The 21,259-nt window shown below is 51.4% G+C and overlaps 4 protein-coding genes across 4 annotated transcripts; 1 reads left to right on the forward strand and 3 right to left on the reverse strand.

The window, feature by feature from the left end:
- Positions 1 to 3,175: 3,175 nt before the first annotated feature.
- N7539_007008 (uncharacterized protein) lies at positions 3,176 to 5,362 on the forward strand (the record flags this gene model as incomplete). The annotated part of the gene is made up of 4 exons (XM_056936609.1): positions 3,176 to 3,244; positions 3,423 to 3,986; positions 4,038 to 5,039; positions 5,117 to 5,362. The coding sequence occupies 4 exons, from the start codon at positions 3,176 to 3,178 to the stop codon at positions 5,360 to 5,362; spliced, it is 1,881 nt and encodes a 626-aa protein (XP_056788544.1).
- Positions 5,363 to 5,988: 626 nt separating this feature from the next.
- Positions 5,989 to 8,714, reverse strand: N7539_007009 (putative C6 transcription factor (War1); the record flags this gene model as incomplete). The annotated part of the gene is made up of 4 exons (XM_056936610.1): positions 5,989 to 6,552; positions 6,616 to 7,151; positions 7,216 to 7,499; positions 7,561 to 8,714. 4 exons carry the CDS (start codon positions 8,712 to 8,714, stop codon positions 5,989 to 5,991), a joined length of 2,538 nt encoding a protein of 845 aa, XP_056788545.1.
- A 1,142-nt stretch (positions 8,715 to 9,856) lies between these two features.
- Positions 9,857 to 11,974, reverse strand: N7539_007010 (phosphatidylinositol-3-phosphate-binding ubiquitin-protein ligase; the record flags this gene model as incomplete). Its single annotated transcript, XM_056936611.1, has 2 exons — positions 9,857 to 10,432; positions 10,523 to 11,974. 2 exons carry the CDS (start codon positions 11,972 to 11,974, stop codon positions 9,857 to 9,859), a joined length of 2,028 nt encoding a protein of 675 aa, XP_056788546.1.
- Positions 11,975 to 14,601: 2,627 nt separating this feature from the next.
- On the reverse strand, positions 14,602 to 18,095 carry N7539_007011 (uncharacterized protein; the record flags this gene model as incomplete). Its single annotated transcript, XM_056936612.1, has 2 exons — positions 14,602 to 17,398; positions 17,494 to 18,095. The coding sequence occupies 2 exons, from the start codon at positions 18,093 to 18,095 to the stop codon at positions 14,602 to 14,604; spliced, it is 3,399 nt and encodes a 1,132-aa protein (XP_056788547.1).
- Between the last annotated feature and the right edge of the window lie 3,164 nt (positions 18,096 to 21,259).

Consider the following 21,259-nt stretch of genomic DNA (forward strand, 5'->3'; position numbering starts at 1 on the left):
AAAGGCATACTGGCAAGCAGCAGCAACGCACGCAATACTTCATGGTACCACCTGCAGCAATGACGAGGAGATCTAACAGATACCAGAGAAAGGTCGTGCGTTGTCCTCCACCTCCACCTTTGCACTGAATGCGATGAGACAGCCATGAGAAGTTTGAATATGATTCAATGTGAAGGAGTGTAGGTGGATACCATGTTCCCAATTGGGTAGCAAAGGGCGAGGCTGATCGATGATGGATGCCAACTACCTAAGTGAAGACGAGCTGTGAAACGTGTAGCCAAAGACAACCCAAGAATCCCATCCAATTTGCAATCAACTTGTTGAAAGTTTACTTCCGTAAACTGATGCTCTGTCTACTAGTGACTGTTTGACAATAATGCAGGCTTCTCCCATAGGAATACTGCAAGGTTTGAGTAATCTCAAGGTATCAGGAGGAGGTACGTACCTAGGCCCATGGGTCCAGTATTTTGAGTCTTACTAACGTAGTACACGTCCACGTGCCAATGCCCTGAGGGAGGCGGTCAGTCAGAGAGCGGCAGAACCTCTCGATGTTGATCATGTGCCTGACGCCTTCCTTGCCCACCCAAAGTTCCAAACTCGTCTGCTCAACAAGACTTCGTTCTCTGTGGCCGATCAAGATTCCAGGAGCCTCGTGGCTGAGTCGCCTCCATGCTGCACTGTGTGATCTACCTCAGTTGATGGTGTTGTGGGACCCATCTGCCACCCCCTGGATGATTACCTATCATGCCGACGGCAGTGGGCATTTCTATACCGACCCAGCGCCTTGGACAGCAATGCTCAAAGAGGCAGCTGGAAATCTCGGGAACCCCACCTTGGATCACGGAGAAATGCATCCGAGCCTGTAGGAGTTGAACACCTCTGGCTCGAGGAAGGTCCTGGCGGAAAGAGAATGATTGATGTGGGAAAACCCCTTATCATCCTTCTACGAAAAGGCACCGCTTTGACATTGGGAAGGGGGGAGTCGGCACTTCCTTCATTAAGTTTTTATGCTTTATGATTCCGCACCCGCGGTTCCCGCGAAGGACAGAGGGGACCAACGTACGGCTGGTCAGCGCCATTCGAGAATCTTTTTGTGGTCCCAGATATTCTGAAACCGTCCGAATCACGGCTTCGGCTTTGGGTGGCTCTGCGCTCGGCATGTCGACCTCAGAGATCCTTCACGATCGACAGGGTTTGTGACGGGGCCCGAGGATAATAAGCCTCACTCGCAGCACGCTATCCACGGATCCCCAATTAGCATGAAATGAAGCCCGATTGCCCGAAGCCAATCGAAAGACTGCCGTGAAATTGAATCGCATTACTAAAAACACCCCCACTGTCCGCTGGACGTGCCAGGTGCCAGACACCAGACACCAGATGCCACATGCCAGATGCCAGGTACAGCACAGCACAGCACAGCACAGATCACACGACTGCGAATGCTCCGATCCCATGGACTCATGCTCATGTTGCGTGTGTCATTCTCATATTGACGGCCACAATATGAAACAGTGTGGTCAAGTCCGTGGTCTTCGTCGCGTTCGCTGTCTTGTTGACTCTTCTCCTTCCACGCACATCTTCGGGAAGTGATGCTCGGCGGCTCATCTTTCTTTGAAGTCTGGAACGAATTTAAGTCGGGCTTTTGCAAAATTGTCAATTAAATTATGGTTCGCTCAGTGTGGAGACTGCTACCGAGGCCAATCACCATCTTGAGAGGTGGCAAGAGAAGGGCATTGCCATCCTTGTCGGTCCCGCTGTCAACGGTTCTGATCCGCATATCGATTTTTGGCACATCATTTGTCGGCCAGGGACCGCTGCACGAGCAAAGAATGTTGATTTACCTCGGAGCTCAAGGACTCACCGAGCTCAACTGTCTAGTAGCTACATGATTTCGAGGGTCTCGACTCGATTCGTGTTGGGTTTGTTGGTTTCTCACAGACTCCTCTCCCCAGGAGCACTGATATTGAGTCATGAGATCTTGCTGGACGGGGTTCACTACTGGGCACGATTGCCACAGTTGTGCAGCAAAAGACCTTCACATCATTCAACAATCACGAGCCTATCCTATTGCATGGACGCATAATCAAACTCTATTCCGAGTTGACACGCCAGCGAATAAACCCCTTTGGAAACTTAGTCCCTCCCGCCTTGCTTCCGCCAACTCATTACTATTGTCCCCGTGGAGAAAAACAAGAGACCAATGTCCGTAGATGGTGGCGTATGATGCCAGAATGGCCACGGGAAAAGATACCCTTTGACCCCCGTTGTCGACCCTCTCATTCTCGAAAGGGTAGGAGTCTCGAGAAATATTCATGTCACCGTGCCGGTCCTCCTTCCCCCTTCCCCCTTCCTTGTGGAAGCTAAACAATGCTCTCTCGCCCGGTCTCTATCTTTACAAGCACAGAGAGGGCTAGGATATGCCCCCTCACTCAGGCTCGCACAGGGCACCTCTCACTCTGTGCGCTACGACACACCCATCTCGCAGCGACAAGATCAACGCAGTGATTCATGCGGACTCGCTTGTCTTTACCCCTTCAGCGCTCGGGCTCCCGAAGCCAGCCGTGAAGTCTCGGCCAGACCGTGATCAGTTACCTTAAATTCCTGCTTCTTCTGGAAAAGATCGTTTCTCTGGGTCCTCTTGCTTTTTTTTTTCGGGGAGAAGGCGGAAAACCTTGTTCGACGCTCGTGGGGTACCGCGGCCGTCCAACCAGCATCCGCAAGTGACTGTCATCAGAGCGGCTCGGTGGAGAGCCATGGAATATCTGGCACGGTACAGATGGCCGCGTTCGCATCGTGAAATTAGTACAGGAATAGACTCGAGTTGAGGTCGGTCTCCACGGTGCAACTCCACCTCTGACCGGAGCCTTTAATCCTGTTCCTGTCAAGCTAATCTCCATGCACGCAAAGGGTGTGGCCCTGGACTCTCCAAAGGTCGAGAAAGATCATGTCACGATGATTCGCCCAGGGACCAGCTCTCTGGTTCGGTCTGATCTATCCTATGCAGTGATCCGAAGAAGCAACTCCACTCTCTCCACGCTTTTCAGATGGTCATCAGCCTCGTGGCGCCGCCCGGACATCTAATTTGATCCATGCATGTTAATTTGACGATTCCCGCCAGGACATAGTACCCTGGATTTTATATTTACTGAGCGTCCTCGGGCCTGGAATACCGAGAATGTTTTCATTCCGGAAACCTTCTATTTTGATCTCGTTCTCGTGTCTCTCGCTGCGTAATGAGGGGATGGTAAGCTGCACATCACTACGAGGCCGGAAAGTATCTTTGAGCGTGTATACTGATCAAGGTCCGATGCTTTTAGCCTCACCTGCCGGCTCCGCCATTTGAAATGTATGAAAAGCTTTCCCAGTGAAACGAGCTGCGCTTTGTCTCCTTCGTTCAAGGGCTTTCTAACTAGTCCGCGCAGGTGACAAGACAGGAGGGAAATGCCTGCGCTGTCAACGATCTGGCCGCGAGTGCGTTCCCGCACCAGGCAAGTCAGAAGAGCTATCATTTCGCCATGGTCAAAACCCATCGCTACGAGGGAAGGGACCACCACGGTATGGAGAAAGCGATTTGTCGTTTCCAGAGGATCAAATCTGGATCAAGTCGTCACCTGAATGTATGGTTCATCACGATGCTCCGCGACTGCCGCGTCGATCAGATGTGTGATATTGACTTTTCCCCAGATGCTTTCAAAGATGAGACTGCGCAGACTGCGTCCGAGTATCATGTGCTTCCAGTGAACGGACAGTTGGGCTCAAGATCACCATCTGAGCCCCGATCAACGCCCTCATCTACAACCATGGACGCTGTGCTTCCTGGGCGTAGTAATTCAATTCCTCACAATATTATCGAATCGCGTGGCGGCTCCAGATCAGCCTCTATCAACTCACCGCAATCCTCAATCACCCCGGTGTCAAGCCCTCGTCTAGCAAACGTCAACGAGGCATATTTGCTCCGGCATTTCCAAAGATACATCGCGCCCTGGGTTGGTTCCTCGATCCCGTGTGCTTTTCGCGACATTATACTGATCATTTAGCTTGACGCCGGCGATCCCGAACGACACTTTTGCGCAGACGCCGTGGGACGAGCCAGTGAATCGCCGCTTCTTTTGTACGCCTGTCTTGCAGTATCGGCTTGCCACCTCTCACGCACCACACACACTATCGCACCAGATGTAGCGGATAGCTATCATGAGCGCTGTGTCTCAATCATGCTACCGGTGCTTGACAACTCCAACTATGAGATTTCCATCGACATTCTTCTCAGCTCAACCGTGATCCTCCGGTTCTTCGAACAAATATCCTGTACGATCCATTCACCACCAATAAGCCCATGGTTCGGGCTGAGCAAGCGACTTTCTATACTGGCCCAGATTAGACGTAACGAGTTAGCTGACTCAAAGATTACTCACTCAGCTCATACACCCTCCAACGATCCCCAACGTCACCTCCTGGCTGGTTCGGTCTACATCAGTTCTCACGTCGATAGCGCCATCTCAGGGGGTCTTGCATCGGCTTCTTTCTGGGTCTTCGTCCTCCAAGATATACAATTTGCCCTAACACAGCAAAAGTGTCTCCGGGTCGCATTTGCACCACTCGATGACCGTTTGCATCGTTGGTGGGCCACAAAAGCGGTACTCACCGACGGAGATTGGGTTAATCAAGCCATTTGGCTCCTCGCAGCGACGGTCGATTTTTGTTACCAACTGCCTGATCAGCATTACGGAATTCATGTGAATATCGCCGCGGGCAACGCGCTAAAACAACGGATTCAAGATTGGGAGGTTAGGCGACCGGATGCCTTCACTCCACTACACATTTCACCGCCAGATCCACGAGCTGGGAAGCCTTTCCCTGTGGTGTGGTACACAAATGTGTGGCATTGTAAGATCTCCACGTTCTCTGGGTTAGTCAGGCAGCACAGCTCTAACTGGTCTATAGCAACGGCTGTGCAACACGTGTGTCTCGCCAAGGCCCTTGTGCTCATGCGCGAGCTTGAGATTTATGATTACCCCTTCGATCAGCGCGCCCAAATCAAGGTAAGAGACAACGAATTCGCAGTTGTCCGGAGAGGCTCAGCATCCTTGCTGACCACCTATTTTATCAACTCATTTAGGAGCAAATCACCGAAAATCTCAACTACCTCTTCGGCATCGCCCTATCTTCCGACGACGAGCCCTCGCTCCGGATATTAGCCGGCCACGCACTGTGCGCCTGTAGCGCCTGGATCGACGACCCCCTCGCACAAACGCTCCTATTCGATCTTCTTAGGCGCACAGAGAGAGACAACGGTTGGCCATGGGCTTATTTCGAGCAGCGCATTCTCCAAACATGGAGAGGTCACCATGTCCAGGCCCGGTGAAAGCGCGAAGAAAAAAAAAAAACCCACAAGAACAATAAGAAAAAGACTGGAAACCAGCAAAAGTCGATTGAATGTACTTTCGACTCAGTTCAATACCCCGCTTGTTAATGTATTTTGAGAATGATACCATGAGCGGCATATGTGAAGCTCAGCCTTGTGCATGTGACTTTTCTATGATTGATATCCAGATCCGTCAAGACAGGGGTGATTATTGCGAGGAGAAATTCTGAAGGCAACCGAGCGCAGATTGTAATCCTTGGGTGTTATGATATCTGCCAGTGAGTGTTTATATGATACTCCATTTTGAGGCAAGTTTCATGCCGAGTAACTCACAGCATGGATGTATTTACGCCACGGAAGGAGCTGAAGCCGATGTTAGATAACTACACGGGCTGAAATAGATGCAGGAAGTCTTCATGGGCTACGGCCTTGCTCTCCTTGTGACAGTGGTCTCGGGCAAAATTTACGTTGAACCCTGTGTGTGATTTCCGAGCTACGCATGTGCTACCATGTATATATATCCCCGTTTCGACATGTCCAATTCCTGGAAACACACAATGCCCAGATTATATGCGCTTCCAGATCCGTGTCCAGTTCGCCCTGGATGAGCTAGTCACAACTACCGTTCAGCCCTGGAACTCTCCGTAAAAGTTCAACGGAAATGGAAACAGTCCCTCATCGACCATATTCCCAAGCATATAGAGACTGAATGAATCAAATCCCGCATCCATGTTCATATGAGGATCAGTATTGAGTGGATCCTGCGTGGTTGGCAGATTCATGCCTGAAATACCGCCCATTCCTTGAAGCTGGCTCGACCGATCAGAAGCCGAGATACCATTGTAGCTCTGGGCTGGATCGTTGTTTATAAAGGGAGAGTAGTACCCTGAGTTTACGGACACAGGGGGTTGGAGTGATGGCACGGAGTTCCAGGTTGTGGTGGTGGTCGAGGATACCTGACTTGGTGTGCCTGTCATTACACTGGTTGCATCTGGTGACCCGAAGGCTTTGGTCGAGGTGTGTTGTGTAGATATTGGGGCTTGGGTGGAAGTATGGCCGCATGTTGAGGGGGAGTAGGATATGTTTTCCTGAGCGTCGGCGGCCGGTTTTGCATTGAATGAAGCGCTGCTGACCGAGTTGCCCATGGCGACTTCGCTGAGAAGATGGAGCGGCGTTGCGCTTTGCTGTGCCTGAGAGGTTCTGTCAGTAATGATTCATATTTCTCCTCTAGAAGAAGCGTTTGCAACACATACCATCTTCGCCGCCTGCTCTGCTGCGTTTGAATTCGTTTCCGAGCCGAATATCTCTCTCAAGGCAGGACCATTGCCTCTTTTTTTGAGGAACCAGTTGCGCAGCATCATGATAATGTAACTAAATTTCCCGGCTGCTCGGCCGCCATCGCGCATGGCCGCACCGCGGTAATGGGTGATTACTTTTTCAAAATAATACTCAATCTGGAGACTGCTGAGCTCAATGAATTGACCGAGACGAGAGTTTGGTGCCACGATCAAAGAGTACACCTTGATGAGGCTGACAACGACAAAGGTTGTGCGGGCTAAACAGACAGTCGGGAGGCAATTCATTTTCTCGAGGTCCATTGAACATATAATCTCAACGGCTTTGTGGATTGAATGGATGCATGTTCCAATTGCATCGATGAGTGGAGCAGGAAACGAAGCGGAAATTGGTGAATCTGAGGACAACCTAACGTATTCGTCTTTTGTATCGACATTCATTGCACTCTCGTGGATGAAGAGATTCAGCACATGATGTGTGTGAGCAAGAGGTACTAAGAGGATAAAGACATTAGAGAATGAAAGACTCGTCTGACGGGAAAGCAGCGGTTTGCTTACCGGTGTAAGCGTCTTCTGGAACTTCTCTGCGCCATTGACTGAGCTGATGAGCAAATCCCCTGACGAGGTATCGATACTTGCTGTCTGCGAATGACAGATTACTTTGCGCGTCGTCGAGGATAAGTTGCGTGCTGGCTTCTTCCATGATCCGGCCTAGCCTAGCCCACCAGACGAGCTCTTTGTCCGATGCGAGTGCGTCGGGATGACTTTCCAGGGTACGCATGCACTCGTCCATGTAAGGGTTCCATCTCACAATTTGTGTTCTCCGCAGAGTTGTCGAAGTTCTGGGCCATAAGATTAGTTCGCGGACAGGGGAATGTCGGAAACAAGGAGGTGAACTCTTACTGAACCGACAGGAAGTAACAACCAGCCCACGTTCGCTTCGCCTCGGGGCCGTTGGTGTCAGTCGACGACCCCTTTGGTTTCCTCGTCAGCACTTCTTTTAGACGTTTCATGCCCCTGTCTTCGGTGCCTGTTCGCCAATTCAACCCCAAGTCCATCGCTATTATGACAGCAAATTGAACGAGCTGATAGAACTTCAATTCCTCCATATTATCCGGTGGCTGATACCATATCGCTGTGACCAGCAACGCCTGCACGAGTTCAAGAGACTTTTCACCCTTCACGATCACGCGCTCAGCAATAAGTCGGTAAATGTCATCTAAAAGCTTGGCTTGGACTTCCTTTTTGAAAGGTCCTATGGTTGTTGCAAGGATTGCCAGGAATAATATCGGTTTTTCCCGACGCACATATCCCATCGTTGTTCCCGGGGGAAATACCACAAATGGCAGTTCCGTAGCACACTTGGTCACATATCTGTCAAATGTGGCATGGGCAGTTTCGACGTCAACCAAACCTCTGTCGATGACGTCCGCAAATTCATTGTCAGACTTGGCCGACGGCGTCTCATCGACCGAGGATACCCGCAGCCATCTGGTCGGAGGTTGTGACCGAGGCAGCTGTTCCGCCGATGGGCTGTCTTGTCGAGGATACTGCGATGCCAGCATTTCATCGTGGCCCCTCTTAGGTGCAGGAGGATTCAAATCATCCCTGAGCCATCTTCGACTAGAAGATTGCTGTACAGTGCTCGAGTCGGCTGGCCGGACAGGCGACCCATCTTTTTCCAAGGCTACTCGGTGTGATGCTTGCAGGGTAGCCGTCAATGCGTCAATCTTACGCTCGAGCTCCGTGACTCGCGTGTCAGTCTTCTTCTGACGCTTACGCGATGGTGCAGTGACCACACACGTGCGTCCTGACTTGGCACATCGCTTACAAGAGCCACTCGGGTGATCGGCGTCCGGATCACAGCGGACTTTAAGTTGACGACAAGGCTCACAAGCTCGTGGTTTTTTGATCTCCAAATGCGGGTTCTCTGCATTCTGAGTTTCGACAACAGGCCTAGGGCCCACGTCAGAGTACTCACGGTCGCCCGAGGTTCTTCCATAAACGTGATGTGACTCGCTCATTTGGCGCGGAGGGTCCGGATAGTTGCTTTCCATTGTCAAAAGTGCAGGTGGGTCGGAGTCCGGCAGCTACCAGGGCCGATGACTTAGATGACTTGACGAGATTGCGACCACAACAATAGAAAAGATATCATAGACGCTTCGCTATCTCAAGAAGTCTCGGCAGTAAATGAGGTATGTCCTTGCATGAACACAATTGGGAGCACTCAGTGTTCAAGGCGCTTGGTCTTTCTCGTTTCCCTCGTTCTTTAAGGCGCAGTTGGACAATTTCCTCGTAGAACTCCAAAAAAAGTATCGCAGCGCGGCGACTGCAAACACCGAGCGCCGATCTACACTGCGGGGCAAGGCGCAACGGGTTGTCAAAACTCGAGAAGCAGGGGCTGATAAGGCATTGGCATCAATGAAAGTGGACTGAGAACTGCTCTGCGGGTTGAACGCGCCCTCGTCATATCAAAAAGACAAAGGTAATTTTGGTCGGTAAGCTTGATGGCCGTCAGACGGTCGCTTCTGAGTCGTGATGGCACGTGACTGGGAGATGATTGGGACAGCAGGAATAAGCTCACGCCCCATCACTTTAGGCAAGTCCTCAAGCTGTATGAATCTGTATGATGGTCAGCACAATTAAAACGTGAAGCTGCTCTAACCTTATCAACTTGTTGCGTTCAAAGAGACAAAATCTAACACACCAGATGTATTTGTCACAATAAACGCTCTACCGTACTGGTAGTCTGACTCAGTGTGCAAAGGGAATTGTTCAATGTGTCTTCACTCGTTTTCCTAAGCAATCTAGAAGCCAATTGCACATGGGATGAACATTCAGGATGTCTGCTACGGCTGGAGATCAGATCGATAGAGAGGCCATTTGAAGTCTCGTTGACAGGGGTATAATATAACGAATACGGCAGGAAACGTATGCAGCCATGCACCCCCGAGATCGCTATGATTGAATGAAAGAAAAAAAAAACCAAAAAAAAACAAATGGAAATTTGGAGAAAAAACGAGAATCTGAATCGATCAGACTAAAAGGATATCTAGCAAGTAAAGATGAAAATACAAAAAAGACAAGAGACAAAAGAAAAGAAAGGAGACAGCGAGAACAGGAAGCGGGAGAAGAAGGAACCAGGAGCCGTGCAGTGTCTGCAGCCCATTGAGCATGCGCGGCGAGACGTGAAGCCTCCCTAGACTTTGTGCACTGGACACTCCATCTTCCTCTCGAACCAGTCATCAATGCAAGCCTTGTGAAACTTGCAGAGACATTTGAGGCGAGCTAGGATCTGCCCGGCCTCATAGTCCTCGAAGCAGATGGAGCATTCACCCACTTCGCCGTTCTCACCAACACAGTCCTTCTCCGAAGCTGTAAATGACAGCATTTGAGGAGCTGCAGGCAAGGAAGTTGACGGCTGGGATGGGGGCGGTGGTGCTTGTCGAAGGTCCACATGTGCAGGCTCGGCCTGGGCTGTCGGCGAGGCACCGTAGTTCTCGATGCACTCGCGCACATGTTCCTCGCGAGCTTCCTGGGTGTGCTCGTTGTCGAGCGGCGGGAAGATCAGTCCACAGACGGGACACATGTCGTCTTCCGAGACTTCAGGGCGTCTCGGGGCCACAGAAACAGAAGCTCCGGGGACAGTTGGGGATGGTCTGACCGTAGTGGCGGTCATAGATCGACGGACGTGATGATCAAGTCCAGGAAGATCTGACGGACGGTCAGTTGACCCAAGTGTTCGTCGCTCCTGACGATGAGAAGCGCCTTCTCGCTATAGAGGCCAGATTGGAATTAGCTACATGTTCTCTCTTCACGCCCGAGGGAGGGGGCCATTGAAAGGATAACTCGATTTGACACTTACCGCAACTCGAGAGTGTCGGTGGCCCATCGAATCTACCGAGTGCGTGGATCGATGGGTTGACACGCGAGGGAAGCCGTACCCCAAGGGATTAGGATTTGGGTCAGGCACACAGGGATTGCAAAGGCGAACTTTTTCTCCGCCGCCAAGCGCAGGGTTGGTCGATGGGTCGAAGAGATGGTGAGGACCTTCTCTGGTTGAATCGACCACCGGAGGTTGATGCGCAGGAGATGAATGCAGGTGCGAGGAAGACGAGGGTAAGTCCGCCGGAGATGAGTGTAGGAGTGAGTTAAGAGTGTCGGGAGGACGAACGATGTATTGACGAGGAATGACAATCAAGTGAGGTGAGCAGCTCGCACAAACGACGCGGCCACACTTGCGGCAGTGGTGCTTCCGGTGCCAGAAGTTAAAGACTGTCCCACAGATAGGGCAGCTTGTGACCTCTTCGTCAGGCTGCCATCTCGGCGGACCCGCCTCAGAGAACTCCGGCAGTCCTTCTGATGATTCTTCAATATCAGGTCCCGAATAAGTTCCAATACTTGGACTGGATAAACTTGTCTCCATCGCTGCTTCTGAGGACCTTCCGCTACGCGCCGCTCCCCATCCGAAACTGTCCAAGGTTCTCTGTCCGTTATGATGAAGTGGTGGGTATCGAGACTGATCAACTCTATACATTGATAGCCCCATAGAGCCTCCAAGGCGCAGAAGATCTTCCGAGGTCGCATTGTCTGGACTAGTATCATCGGACGATCTGTCTGCGCCGCACGCATGCAAACCCCTCGACCATATCTCACCGCTCGAGGACTGCGAAGAACGGCGCGGCGGCGGAGCCCAAGGAAGAGGCTTTCGACTGGAGTTGATAGCAGGCTGTGAGCTGGCTGCTTGCACAGCAGGTATTGAGGTATGCCATGTTTGATATCTCCTCGCAGGATGTGGGTCCGGATGATTGCCCGGAGGTGCGAAATGACCGTAGCCGGGTATCATACGGCTCATTGAACTAACTGCTCCGCCTTCTGGGGGGGACGAAGTGATATCAATTGCTGTGCCATATGAGGTACCAGGTATTTGCGATGAGCCTGATTGAACCTCCGACATGGACCGATGCAGTGACACAGGCGTGGCCTCGGGCTCGCTCTCCATCATACCACTAGAGTACGTGCGCGGTAACTTAGCCGCGTCACTCGTGCTCGTGAGGCGGCGCTTTCGATCACGTATCTGAAACTGAACTTCTGGCTCTGCCAGCGTGTTCTGTGTATCCCCACCATAGGCGGACTCGGACGATACAGACGCCTGTGAGACTCTCCTTGCCAGCACAGTGGCCTGTGGTGGCATACCCCATTGATCATCAGCGCTAGCAGCAGTCATTACTTGGGAGACAGTCCTGCTTATCTCTCCTCCGGCTCCTGATGCTGCTGGCGTGTTCTGCAGGGGGAAAGGCGTGCTTGTTCCCGACATTGCCCCGTATTGGATATGGTTTATTGATTCTGCTTCCGAGGCTGAAGATGGAAGAAAAGTCTTGCACACGCAGCAGGGCCAGCCCTAGCGGAGATTCATTATCTTCAGCCGTATACGACACAGACGAGCCCAAGGGTACGGAATCTTGTCCAAGTCACCAATCCTGTGAATTGCCGAAACAGAACAGAGGCGTGGCAAGTGACAATGAACAACGAGATCACAATGAGCCCTCGGTTATTGACTCGGACACAGCTGTCACATAAAAGTCAAAGTCAGCTTGATTCGCAGGACACAGGTCCCAGTGCACACAGCAGCTTTGCAGCACGAGACTACCTGGCAATTTTGCTGGATTTTGACGGACTATGCTCACTGTGGACAACACACTGTTCTCCTGTCTTTGCGTATGACCCTGGTCCCGTGGACTGGTGGCTTGCCGGTGATATTCAAAGACTAGAACTACGGGCCTCGGCGAGTCGTGTGTTGACGGCAATGGCAGGAACCACAACAACAGCCAAGACCGGTGTCTCGTGATAGAAGATGGTGCACCGCAACTTCTGTCCGTCTGTCCGGGTATGGTTGGAGTCGTTTGCAAAGGCAGCAGTGTTAAAGCTCTTCAAAGGAGTCTGTTACCTGGTACAGCAGCACCGGGCATGCGATAAAGGGGACAGCGAGGGTCAAACGAAGTCATAATTAAGTGCGGGAGCTGATCGTTCCTTATCAGTGGGGCTCAGTGGGCTTGAAGGGCGGTGTATGATCGGCAAATCGATACCGATCGCCACCGCCTCCTTCCGCTGATTGCCCGGAACGATCCCGAGGGGGAGGAATTCGGGCGGTCGGATGGGAGGAGGGCACCAACAAGCTGTCCCAGAATGGAATTTTGTATGATGCTGACTTGTCACTACGGTTGTGGGGGATACTGTGGCAATGTTTGACTTGACTTTTTCTACCTTGATCATGGTATGTTCCATTGGATACTGTTTGAAACCCATCGTTATTTCAGGAGGTACATGAGGATCATAACAAACATCTGCACTTCGTTGAGTGCAGCAATTTCTTTTAGCTGGCGAACTATACTTATACTTAATTCAGGTAATCAGGGCTTTGCATCCATCGAGGTCATCGATTTGCAAGGTAAGAGCAGACGGAATTCACAGGAGGAACCTTAGTCTTTTAAGCCAAGATGCTTGTATCCACATGTCAAGAAGTTCAGTTGGATACCTATCATATCTAGATGATCTGATTAGATCGCTGGAAACTCAGGTAGTTTAACATGTGACTTTACTTTGAGGGGAGATCCATGGATGCATGTACACATTGAAGTACTTAGCTGGTTCCTTTGACTTATAGAACATTTGTGTCACACCCCCTCTATGCAGGTGCCTATTCAGAGAATCAGAACATCCCCAGGTGACAGTCAAATGACACTGTCAGGTCGACATCCCTTTCTGGACCGGTGGACGGGAAACGGAGGGAGTGTCACTTCGCTGGGCAACACGGTAATGCCCATGGGGCTTGAAATTTGGGTATGATTTGATTACTGGATCAATGGACATATTCTTCTGGTATTTACTTCTCCATGTTCTCAGGGACATTCCTACAGCTGAGATTATCCCCAGACCTGCAGCCTTTTCCACCCTTATCCTTGGGAGATTTACGAGGTATTCCACGCACGTTCATATTGATTTGAAGACTTGTTAGAATGTCTACTAAGATGTCGTAGGATCCTCATCAAGTAAGCTATTCGAAAGATCTTTTCAAAAGATCTAATCCAAGCTGTGCCATTCCCCGAACTAAGAAGTTTCATTCCTCTTCAACCCTCCAGTCTCCACCACGCAGGTGGCCGCATCTACCTGCGATGGGAGGGGAGTCCCGTCTACCAAAACCCTCTACATGCAAATACAGTATTCCTCTAGTTACAACCTAAGTTCCACTCTCTACCTAATCATAGCACAAGAATTCATACTTTGAAGCATTGAACCCACCGCTAGAAAGCTAGCATACACTACGGACACCATGCAGGGGTATACCTAAGCGCGTTGTCTTCATGACGGGACCCGTTCGATCGCATTATTCCCTTAGGTACTGTAATATTCTCGTTTTGACGACCGAAATAGGAATAATCGATCGATAACGCTAGATTGATGCTTACACGGCACTGCAACGGATCCAGATACTGTTGACACGTTTAGTAGGAATCTGGCAGAGTATAGTACAATGTCAACACTTTTCGTGGTGATATTCATTTTCAGTAACATAGCGCTATATCGAATCAATGATGATGGAGCCAGAAGCCATGGGTTGATATCACTATTAAGGTTCTCAAAGAAGACAACGTATTCGCAGAACGCTGCAAGGTAACCGACACGACACGCTTGTGTGGTAACACACAGTCTGAAAAATGCAAAATGGCAAAAAGACAAAAGAAAATTCGTTGCGGGGGCATGATCAAAGGTACGCTAGCTTGCAGATGGGGTGCACTAAGAAATGCGTACAGAAAGCGGGCTGTGCGAAGTCGGGAATAAAGAGAAAGTAAGCTTAAGAGGCTGGCAGAAACAGGGAGAGGTTCGATGAAATTTTGGCATGTAATGCACATTGTGTCTTAATATATGAAGGCGTGTGAGAAGCTTTTAGTGGTGCTGTTCGAGCGCGCGTTCGTCCACCAGTTCTGCGGCGCTGCCAGTAAAGGACATTTTGTCCGGACTGGCTTCGTGGATATTATCGCGTGTTCGGTGTTGTGCGACATAGCCCATACTAGACGGTCGTTCGGCTCTCTCGCCGTCGCGACCGGTCCGATGACTCGACGTCACCGAGCCGGATGCCGACGCCACAGAGAGGCCTCGCTCTCGAGATGGCGAACTGCTCGAGCTGAAAGGGAGACGAGTTGCAGTGGAGGATAGCTCAGGCTGCAGGTGCTGGACTGAGCGTGAGTTTGAAGCCTTTGACCCTGGTGACGAGGCCTCTGTAACTGTAGGCAGGTTCAGTATTACCTTCTCTGCGCCAGTCTCTGAATCTGGCTGCGTACGACGAGAGCCAACCCGACTAGGCAACTCAATATTGCTGACTGTGTCAACTTCTGGTAGTATTGGTGCTCCAGCCCCACTCTCAGCTTCTTGTAGTATTTGTTCGCCAGATTCGACCCCTTGCTCAGCATCCGTGTCATGGTAAGGGACCTCACTTGCAGATGCAGAACGGGAGTGTCCGCCAGCCTCTGCCTCTTCTGTTTGAGGCTCGTCTTGATATGGCTCATTGAAATTACCGGCGGGGAAAAGACCCGGAGGTGGCGCTCGAGCACTTCGAACAACCTCAAAACCTTTGCCCTTGTCCTTTGTCTTGCCTTGGAACAAGTTGCGGAACCAGCCGGTTGCTGACGAGACAGGGCCGGTGGGGTCTGCAGGACCAGTCTTCAATTTTCGAGTCCCAGTATGGGATAGCGGGGGACCGCGCACTCTATAATAGAAGTCTACCTCACGGACAGCATAGTCTTTTCGCTGTTCAGTCTCCTCCATCTCCATATCGTCCTTGGGTGCGGGCAAGTACGCAGGGACCGGGGTTCCGCGCCCTGACATCGGGGTTCCATCGCCGAGAGTCTCCTCATCACGTACACGACTTCCTTTCAAGAAGGATTTTGAAGTCTTTTTACCCCGATCAAAGGAGCCTTGCGGTGTTCGTCGCCCTGGACGAGGTGGACGATAGTAAGGATCACGTGGGCTCGGCGCGATAAACGTGCTACTGCTTGGGGAGCTACTGAAGTATTCACCGGCTCCAGTGTAAGCCGTCGGTGACTGTGCGTAGATGTTGCCACTCGCAGCTCGGCTGTGCCCTCCACCGTAGGAGCTCGCGTAGTCGAGGACTGCACTGGCGCGACCCTCACTAGCCGGTGGGCGATTGAGGAGAAGTGCGGAGCTTCCGGACATGCTGCGAGGCCGGGAACCACCAAATTGTGAGGATAGTCGGTCATCAGTATGCGCTAGCATCGCCGCGTCCGATGCCATGCTTTGACGCGCAAGGTCTGACCGGGGCACCCGCCTGGACAGCTGCCGCATACCCAAGACCTTGACCAGACCGCCACGGGTTGCACCACCAGCACCAGCAAGTCGAGCCAGCACTTCAATCAAGGTCTGCAAAGCGTTCAACAAGAAACCAAAGATAAGAACTAGGGCATGCAGGACAAGAATGACATAGCCGACCCAGCCTCTCGTAGCAGTGGAGACTGTGAGAGAAGGGACAAATACCACGCTCATGATGATCGTCAGGAATCGAATGCACGAGAAGATAGCATGGTAAAGGTTCATATGGGTGGGAGAAGGGAAAGGTCGGAATGCAACCAGCGTCAACACGGCTACGACCTCACAGATGGCGAGTAGGACAACTTGGGCAATGCCGGACGGCTGCAATGCTCCAATGCCAACGCCGCGTGCAAAGTTGAGGATAATTGGGATCATGGCAAAAGCGGCGGCGTCATCACAATAAGTGTTGTAGAGAGGTCCGTACAAAAGAACCGTTGGCAGGTCGTCAAAGAGATGAGACTTGGGTCGAGTAGAGATGATAATTCGAATCAGCCAAATCGCGAAGCACATAATCATGAGTATCACAACGGCTGAAAGAACCACGCTGTAAGCCGGGGACCCCTTTGCAGTGACCAGCTGGAAGAAGGAGAGCGATACGATCGGGAGGAGGAAATAGTTGAAGGTTATGCGAATGACGTTGCCCATGGTGAAAGGCCCATTTTTGGAACGCAGATCCTGCTCTGTGCTTCGCGCAAGTTCGCGATGCAGCCACCGTATCGCAAAGCCAAGTTGACAAGCGACGATGGTGCAGGCCAAAATACTCAGGATCCAGACCATCATCGAAGGCCAGATTTCACGGGTAGAGGCCATTCCGACCAATTGGTTCATACGGTCGAGTCCATAGGTTCCATTGATCGCATAAACCCCGTCAAGCACAGGGGTGTTAGCGCCAGCGGGATCAATGAAGCTCTGATTGAACATGAGTACGGACCAAGACCCGTAACTGACAGCGGGCTGGAAAAAGCCCGGATAATCCAGGGAAAGGGATCCAGTCAAGACAATGTACTGCATGTACTGCAGACAATCTGCGAAGCCCGGCGTCACCAGTCGAAGCACATCCTCGTCACGGCCGTAGTTGCTCGTCCATCTAAAGATGTCCGTGCTACCCCATGGACTGTATACGGCCGCTGCGACAGTAGCAATCGCCACAAACAGTAACACCACCAATGGCACATACGTCAATGCGTTTTTCAGCGAAGTGCCAAAGTCGGGTGTGATCGATAGGGAGATGCAGCCAAGTTCCGCCGCTGAGGCATCCCCTGACCGGATGGAGAAAGTCGGGTTGATTGTCGAGAATCGGTACGTGGACAGCATGTCATGCTGAATGAAAAAGGATCGTAATGTGCCTAAATCGCTCCTACATGTCAAGCAAGAGTCAGTATTCGTTGGCAGGAACTCGGGGAGACTTGTACTGTCCAAGCTAGGTGTTTTGGTAAGGAAAGCTGAACTTACATATTATACTTGAACACCGGGCCCAGCGGGCACTGGCCCTGGTCAACTGCCTGGCAGAACCGCGACGCGTTGCTGAACGGAGTGAAACTCAGCATATCGAACGACGTTATGAGCGTAGTATATTTGTTGTTGGGTTGACTGATGTCAACGATCTTTCCAACGGTCGAATTAAGATCGATCCACGATTGGTCTGTCGCCGGCGGAGCAGGGGAACCGTCTGCTGTGCCCGTAACGTTTCCATAAACGGTGACCTTCAATGGATTGAGCGAACTGGTGAGGTTAAAGTGCACCGACACATTGAGGGGCACGTATTGCAATTGAGGAGGATCGGATTGCAGGGTTGTTTGGCTCAGGCAATTGTCGAAATCGAGCATTGCAGACCTCGCCGGTGACACGCAGGCTAGAAGCATGCATACCAGCGACAGCCACCAGCGAGTCGTTGTGTTGTTGATTGTAGGGAGAATTCGTCGACGCCGGCGTTTCGAAGTCTCTCGCCATCTGCGACTTTGGTGTGTCAAAAGTCCGTCGCGTCGCGCGAGGTCAAAATCCTTCCGCCCGGAAGAGCGAGCTTCATTGGCCGCTGGTGTCATGTCGCGACACATCTTGGCCGTCTCCGCGATCCAGATTGACCTCCGCGGGGAGGTCAACCCCCGTGGTGAGAGGGTGAATCCACGTTGTTTTGAGAAATTCAAGAAGAGGACGGTAAAGCTGCCTTGAGATCCACTGGGGCTTGGGCGCGTATTGCCACGATGAGAGTTATCGTTGCGTGAGGATCGCGTCGGGTGAGCGGTCGTCTGGTCTCACACTGGTACTGCGCTGGACAGAAAAAGGGACGGTCGCGCGGCGTTTCAGAGCGCGGAGCGACTGGCAAAGCTCGATGCAGTTGTGTCGATGGGCCGTCGGATTTCGCTGGCCGGCAATGCTGGGAGGTCTGTTGGAGTTGGAGAGTCGACTGGGATGGGCAAGTCGCTGCGGGAGGACGAGAGCAAAGAATGGGAAGATAATCAAGCGAGTGTCACGGAGCTCTGCTGCATGGGGAGACCCGACGACAATTGGAGAGAAAAGAAGGAAAGCAGGAGGGGTGGGAGAAGTTGGACGTGTGCCTGGCAGCCTAGAGCCGGTCTGGGAGGGGAGGGGGTGAGCCGCTCCTTGAACTTTGGAGACTACGACAGCACGACTACGAGTACGCTATCTTGGGCGCGGTCGCCGGGTTGAACACCTAACATGTACCGACCTTACTCGAGGGGGCAGCACACATCTCTCTGGTCCTAGTCATCAATTGATGCATGGCAGAATAATAATATGACTCTCAATCGAGGCAGCTCAACTTGTGAGATGTACGAGAAGGTCGTAGAAAGGATACCCGTCCACCAGTCACCAAGGGCACTGGGACTAGGATAGAGTGCATGGTTCCGCCGCTTGCCATGTATCATTCGCGCACTTGGCACTAGCTTCAAAGAAGATCTGGGTAGCAATCCAGCAGAAGCTCTCTCTACCTTGGAACGGGCCCGTGTTTCGACGAGGTGATTCGCAGACAAGGGAAGTATCAGCCCAGCCAGGCCAGGGTCGTCTCAGTCTCAACTGTGGTGGCTGCGCCCAGGGTCTGGCCCGGTGGAGTGTTGACAGTGAACGGATTTCCGGGATTGTGAGTAACATACTGCAGGTTCCATTTGAAGGTACTCAAGACTCAGGAGTCGGTACTTGGGAGAGTCGGTTCTCGAATAGCTGGGCAGATTTACGAGCCAAATGATTGTGCTTGGCAGGGGATGGTACTGGTGTTAGAGACGAAGAAATGCTACAAGCTATACCTGGTGGTACTTGGATGCTTCCGAACCCCCGGCCTCTTCTTTACATGCTATCAGCCTACGACGAAAGCCACACCTTGTCCGTCTGGGTTAAAGTCCGTACTTCGTGACCTCGTGCGGTACTTTCCTCTGGTCTTTAGAATCTTTACTTGGTATACATCACATCTTGGATGAGATTACTGTGCCTCACTGCCAAGCGCCAGTACTGCCTACTAATGGCCAGCAAGGTCTTTATTGCCTTCGCACCACAGCCTCTCCAACGGGCTTGAGCCCGTTCTGCCCTCGCTTCACTTGCTCTTTGTGCTGGCTACCTGTGCTGATCATAGGGTTAGTCTGTTGTGATTCAATATTTGGGGTTCCAGACCGCATCTCTGATCTACCTCATACCGTTCTTCACGGTCGCCAAAGTTCAATCTGTAAGGATACAGGGACTATCACAGGCTTCACAGCTAACTCAGGTCGCACTTGATGACCAGGCGTTCTCGCCATTTCCAGACCTAGAGTTGTGAATACCGTGAGTCCACAATCAATTCTCGAAGTCCATGGAAGCTTCCGCAGGCTTTGTCCAACAGAGACCGTGTTGTCTCCCAAGGGTCCAGCAATGACACACCCGGGCCGGGTACATGAGCGCAGCAGAAAGAAATTGTCTCGAAGGCATTGGCCAGGTGTCACAGGTCGCTACGGCCAAAAACGGTTGACCAGTATTTGTAAGTGAGACCTATGTAGTATCCACTATCCACCATCCATTCGTGCTCGAGGTCGTTCAACCGCAGAGCAGCTGAATAGTGCGAAAGTTCGTAAGGAAACAAGCAGAGACTCTCAACCCAGCGCACAAGAAAAGATGCGGCCTCACAATTCCACTTACCCTTGTCCAGCAGGATAGGGAGATGTGACCTGTGGCCCTTATGTTGGGCTCTGCATTGCTGCAGTTTGAGAGCTCGACCTTGCGAACTCAAAGATAATGCGCTATGCTCATCTTTGCAAACGGATCAGCTTTATGAGCTTTACGACGGATATCCACCTCCGTCATCGGGGACAAGTCCCAATGCACTCTCGCTGCTGGGTGTCTGGGTGGTCCGAGCCATCGCGCATCGGAGTCGCCGCATGGCAAATGCATGCTGAGGGAAACCTCCTCGAGTGTGTTGGGTTGTTGAGCGAATGTCTCAATTGCTTGGTGGATCTCAGTCCCCAATTCGAACAAATGGATGATGCCTCGCCAGAAATAGGCGGTCAGAGATACTGGTTGGAGGTTATGGCCTTGTAGTAATAACGCCAAAGGTGTCAAGATGACCTCAGAGCGAGTATGCTTAAAAATGTGCATAATTGTGTATACTGTCCAGTGTACACTGTACAGTGTCTGAGTGTACACAAGGACTGAAAGCGGCATTCGAGCCTTACTCAACCGCTAGGGCAGCTACCTCTAAGTATGTACTGTATTTAACTATGTACTATGTAGCGCATTGAATCTAATGAAATGTCTTGAGGTACCCCCAGAGGTCGATTCATTTGATGATGTCTACGGTGTCAACTTCCTTGAACGTAATTGAGGTATCTTATTTGTAAATGAGACATGTTACGACTTACAGTACCTAGGTTCTAGAGGGCCGGTGGATTACATGAGTACAGTTTGCTCGCGCGACTCACAGAGTGAGCAACAGCATGATTACCTTACCAATTTGCTTCTTGAGTTACTAGTACGTTGGAGTCGGTGGGGATCGTCAGATCACCGAAACGAATAACTGGAATCTTGGACAGGTGGCTGTGTTGATGTGTTCAGTGTTGGTGTTGATCGATGTCGCAACCTAAAGTACTTTAAGTACTTTATCAGGCACTAAGTTAGGTAGACCGTTAGTGTAGGTGTACTGACTCTACTGAGTAGTGAGTCACTGAGTACTCGGTAACTGAGCTAGTACTGGCATTCTTTCATAAGCTACACACAAAGCAACCACTATAAGAGGGCG

This window comes from Penicillium diatomitis, assembly GCF_028827545.1.
Source record: "Penicillium diatomitis strain IBT 30728 chromosome Unknown utg000009l_segment0_segment0, whole genome shotgun sequence".
In the NCBI taxonomy this organism is placed as follows: domain Eukaryota; kingdom Fungi; phylum Ascomycota; class Eurotiomycetes; order Eurotiales; family Aspergillaceae; genus Penicillium; species Penicillium diatomitis.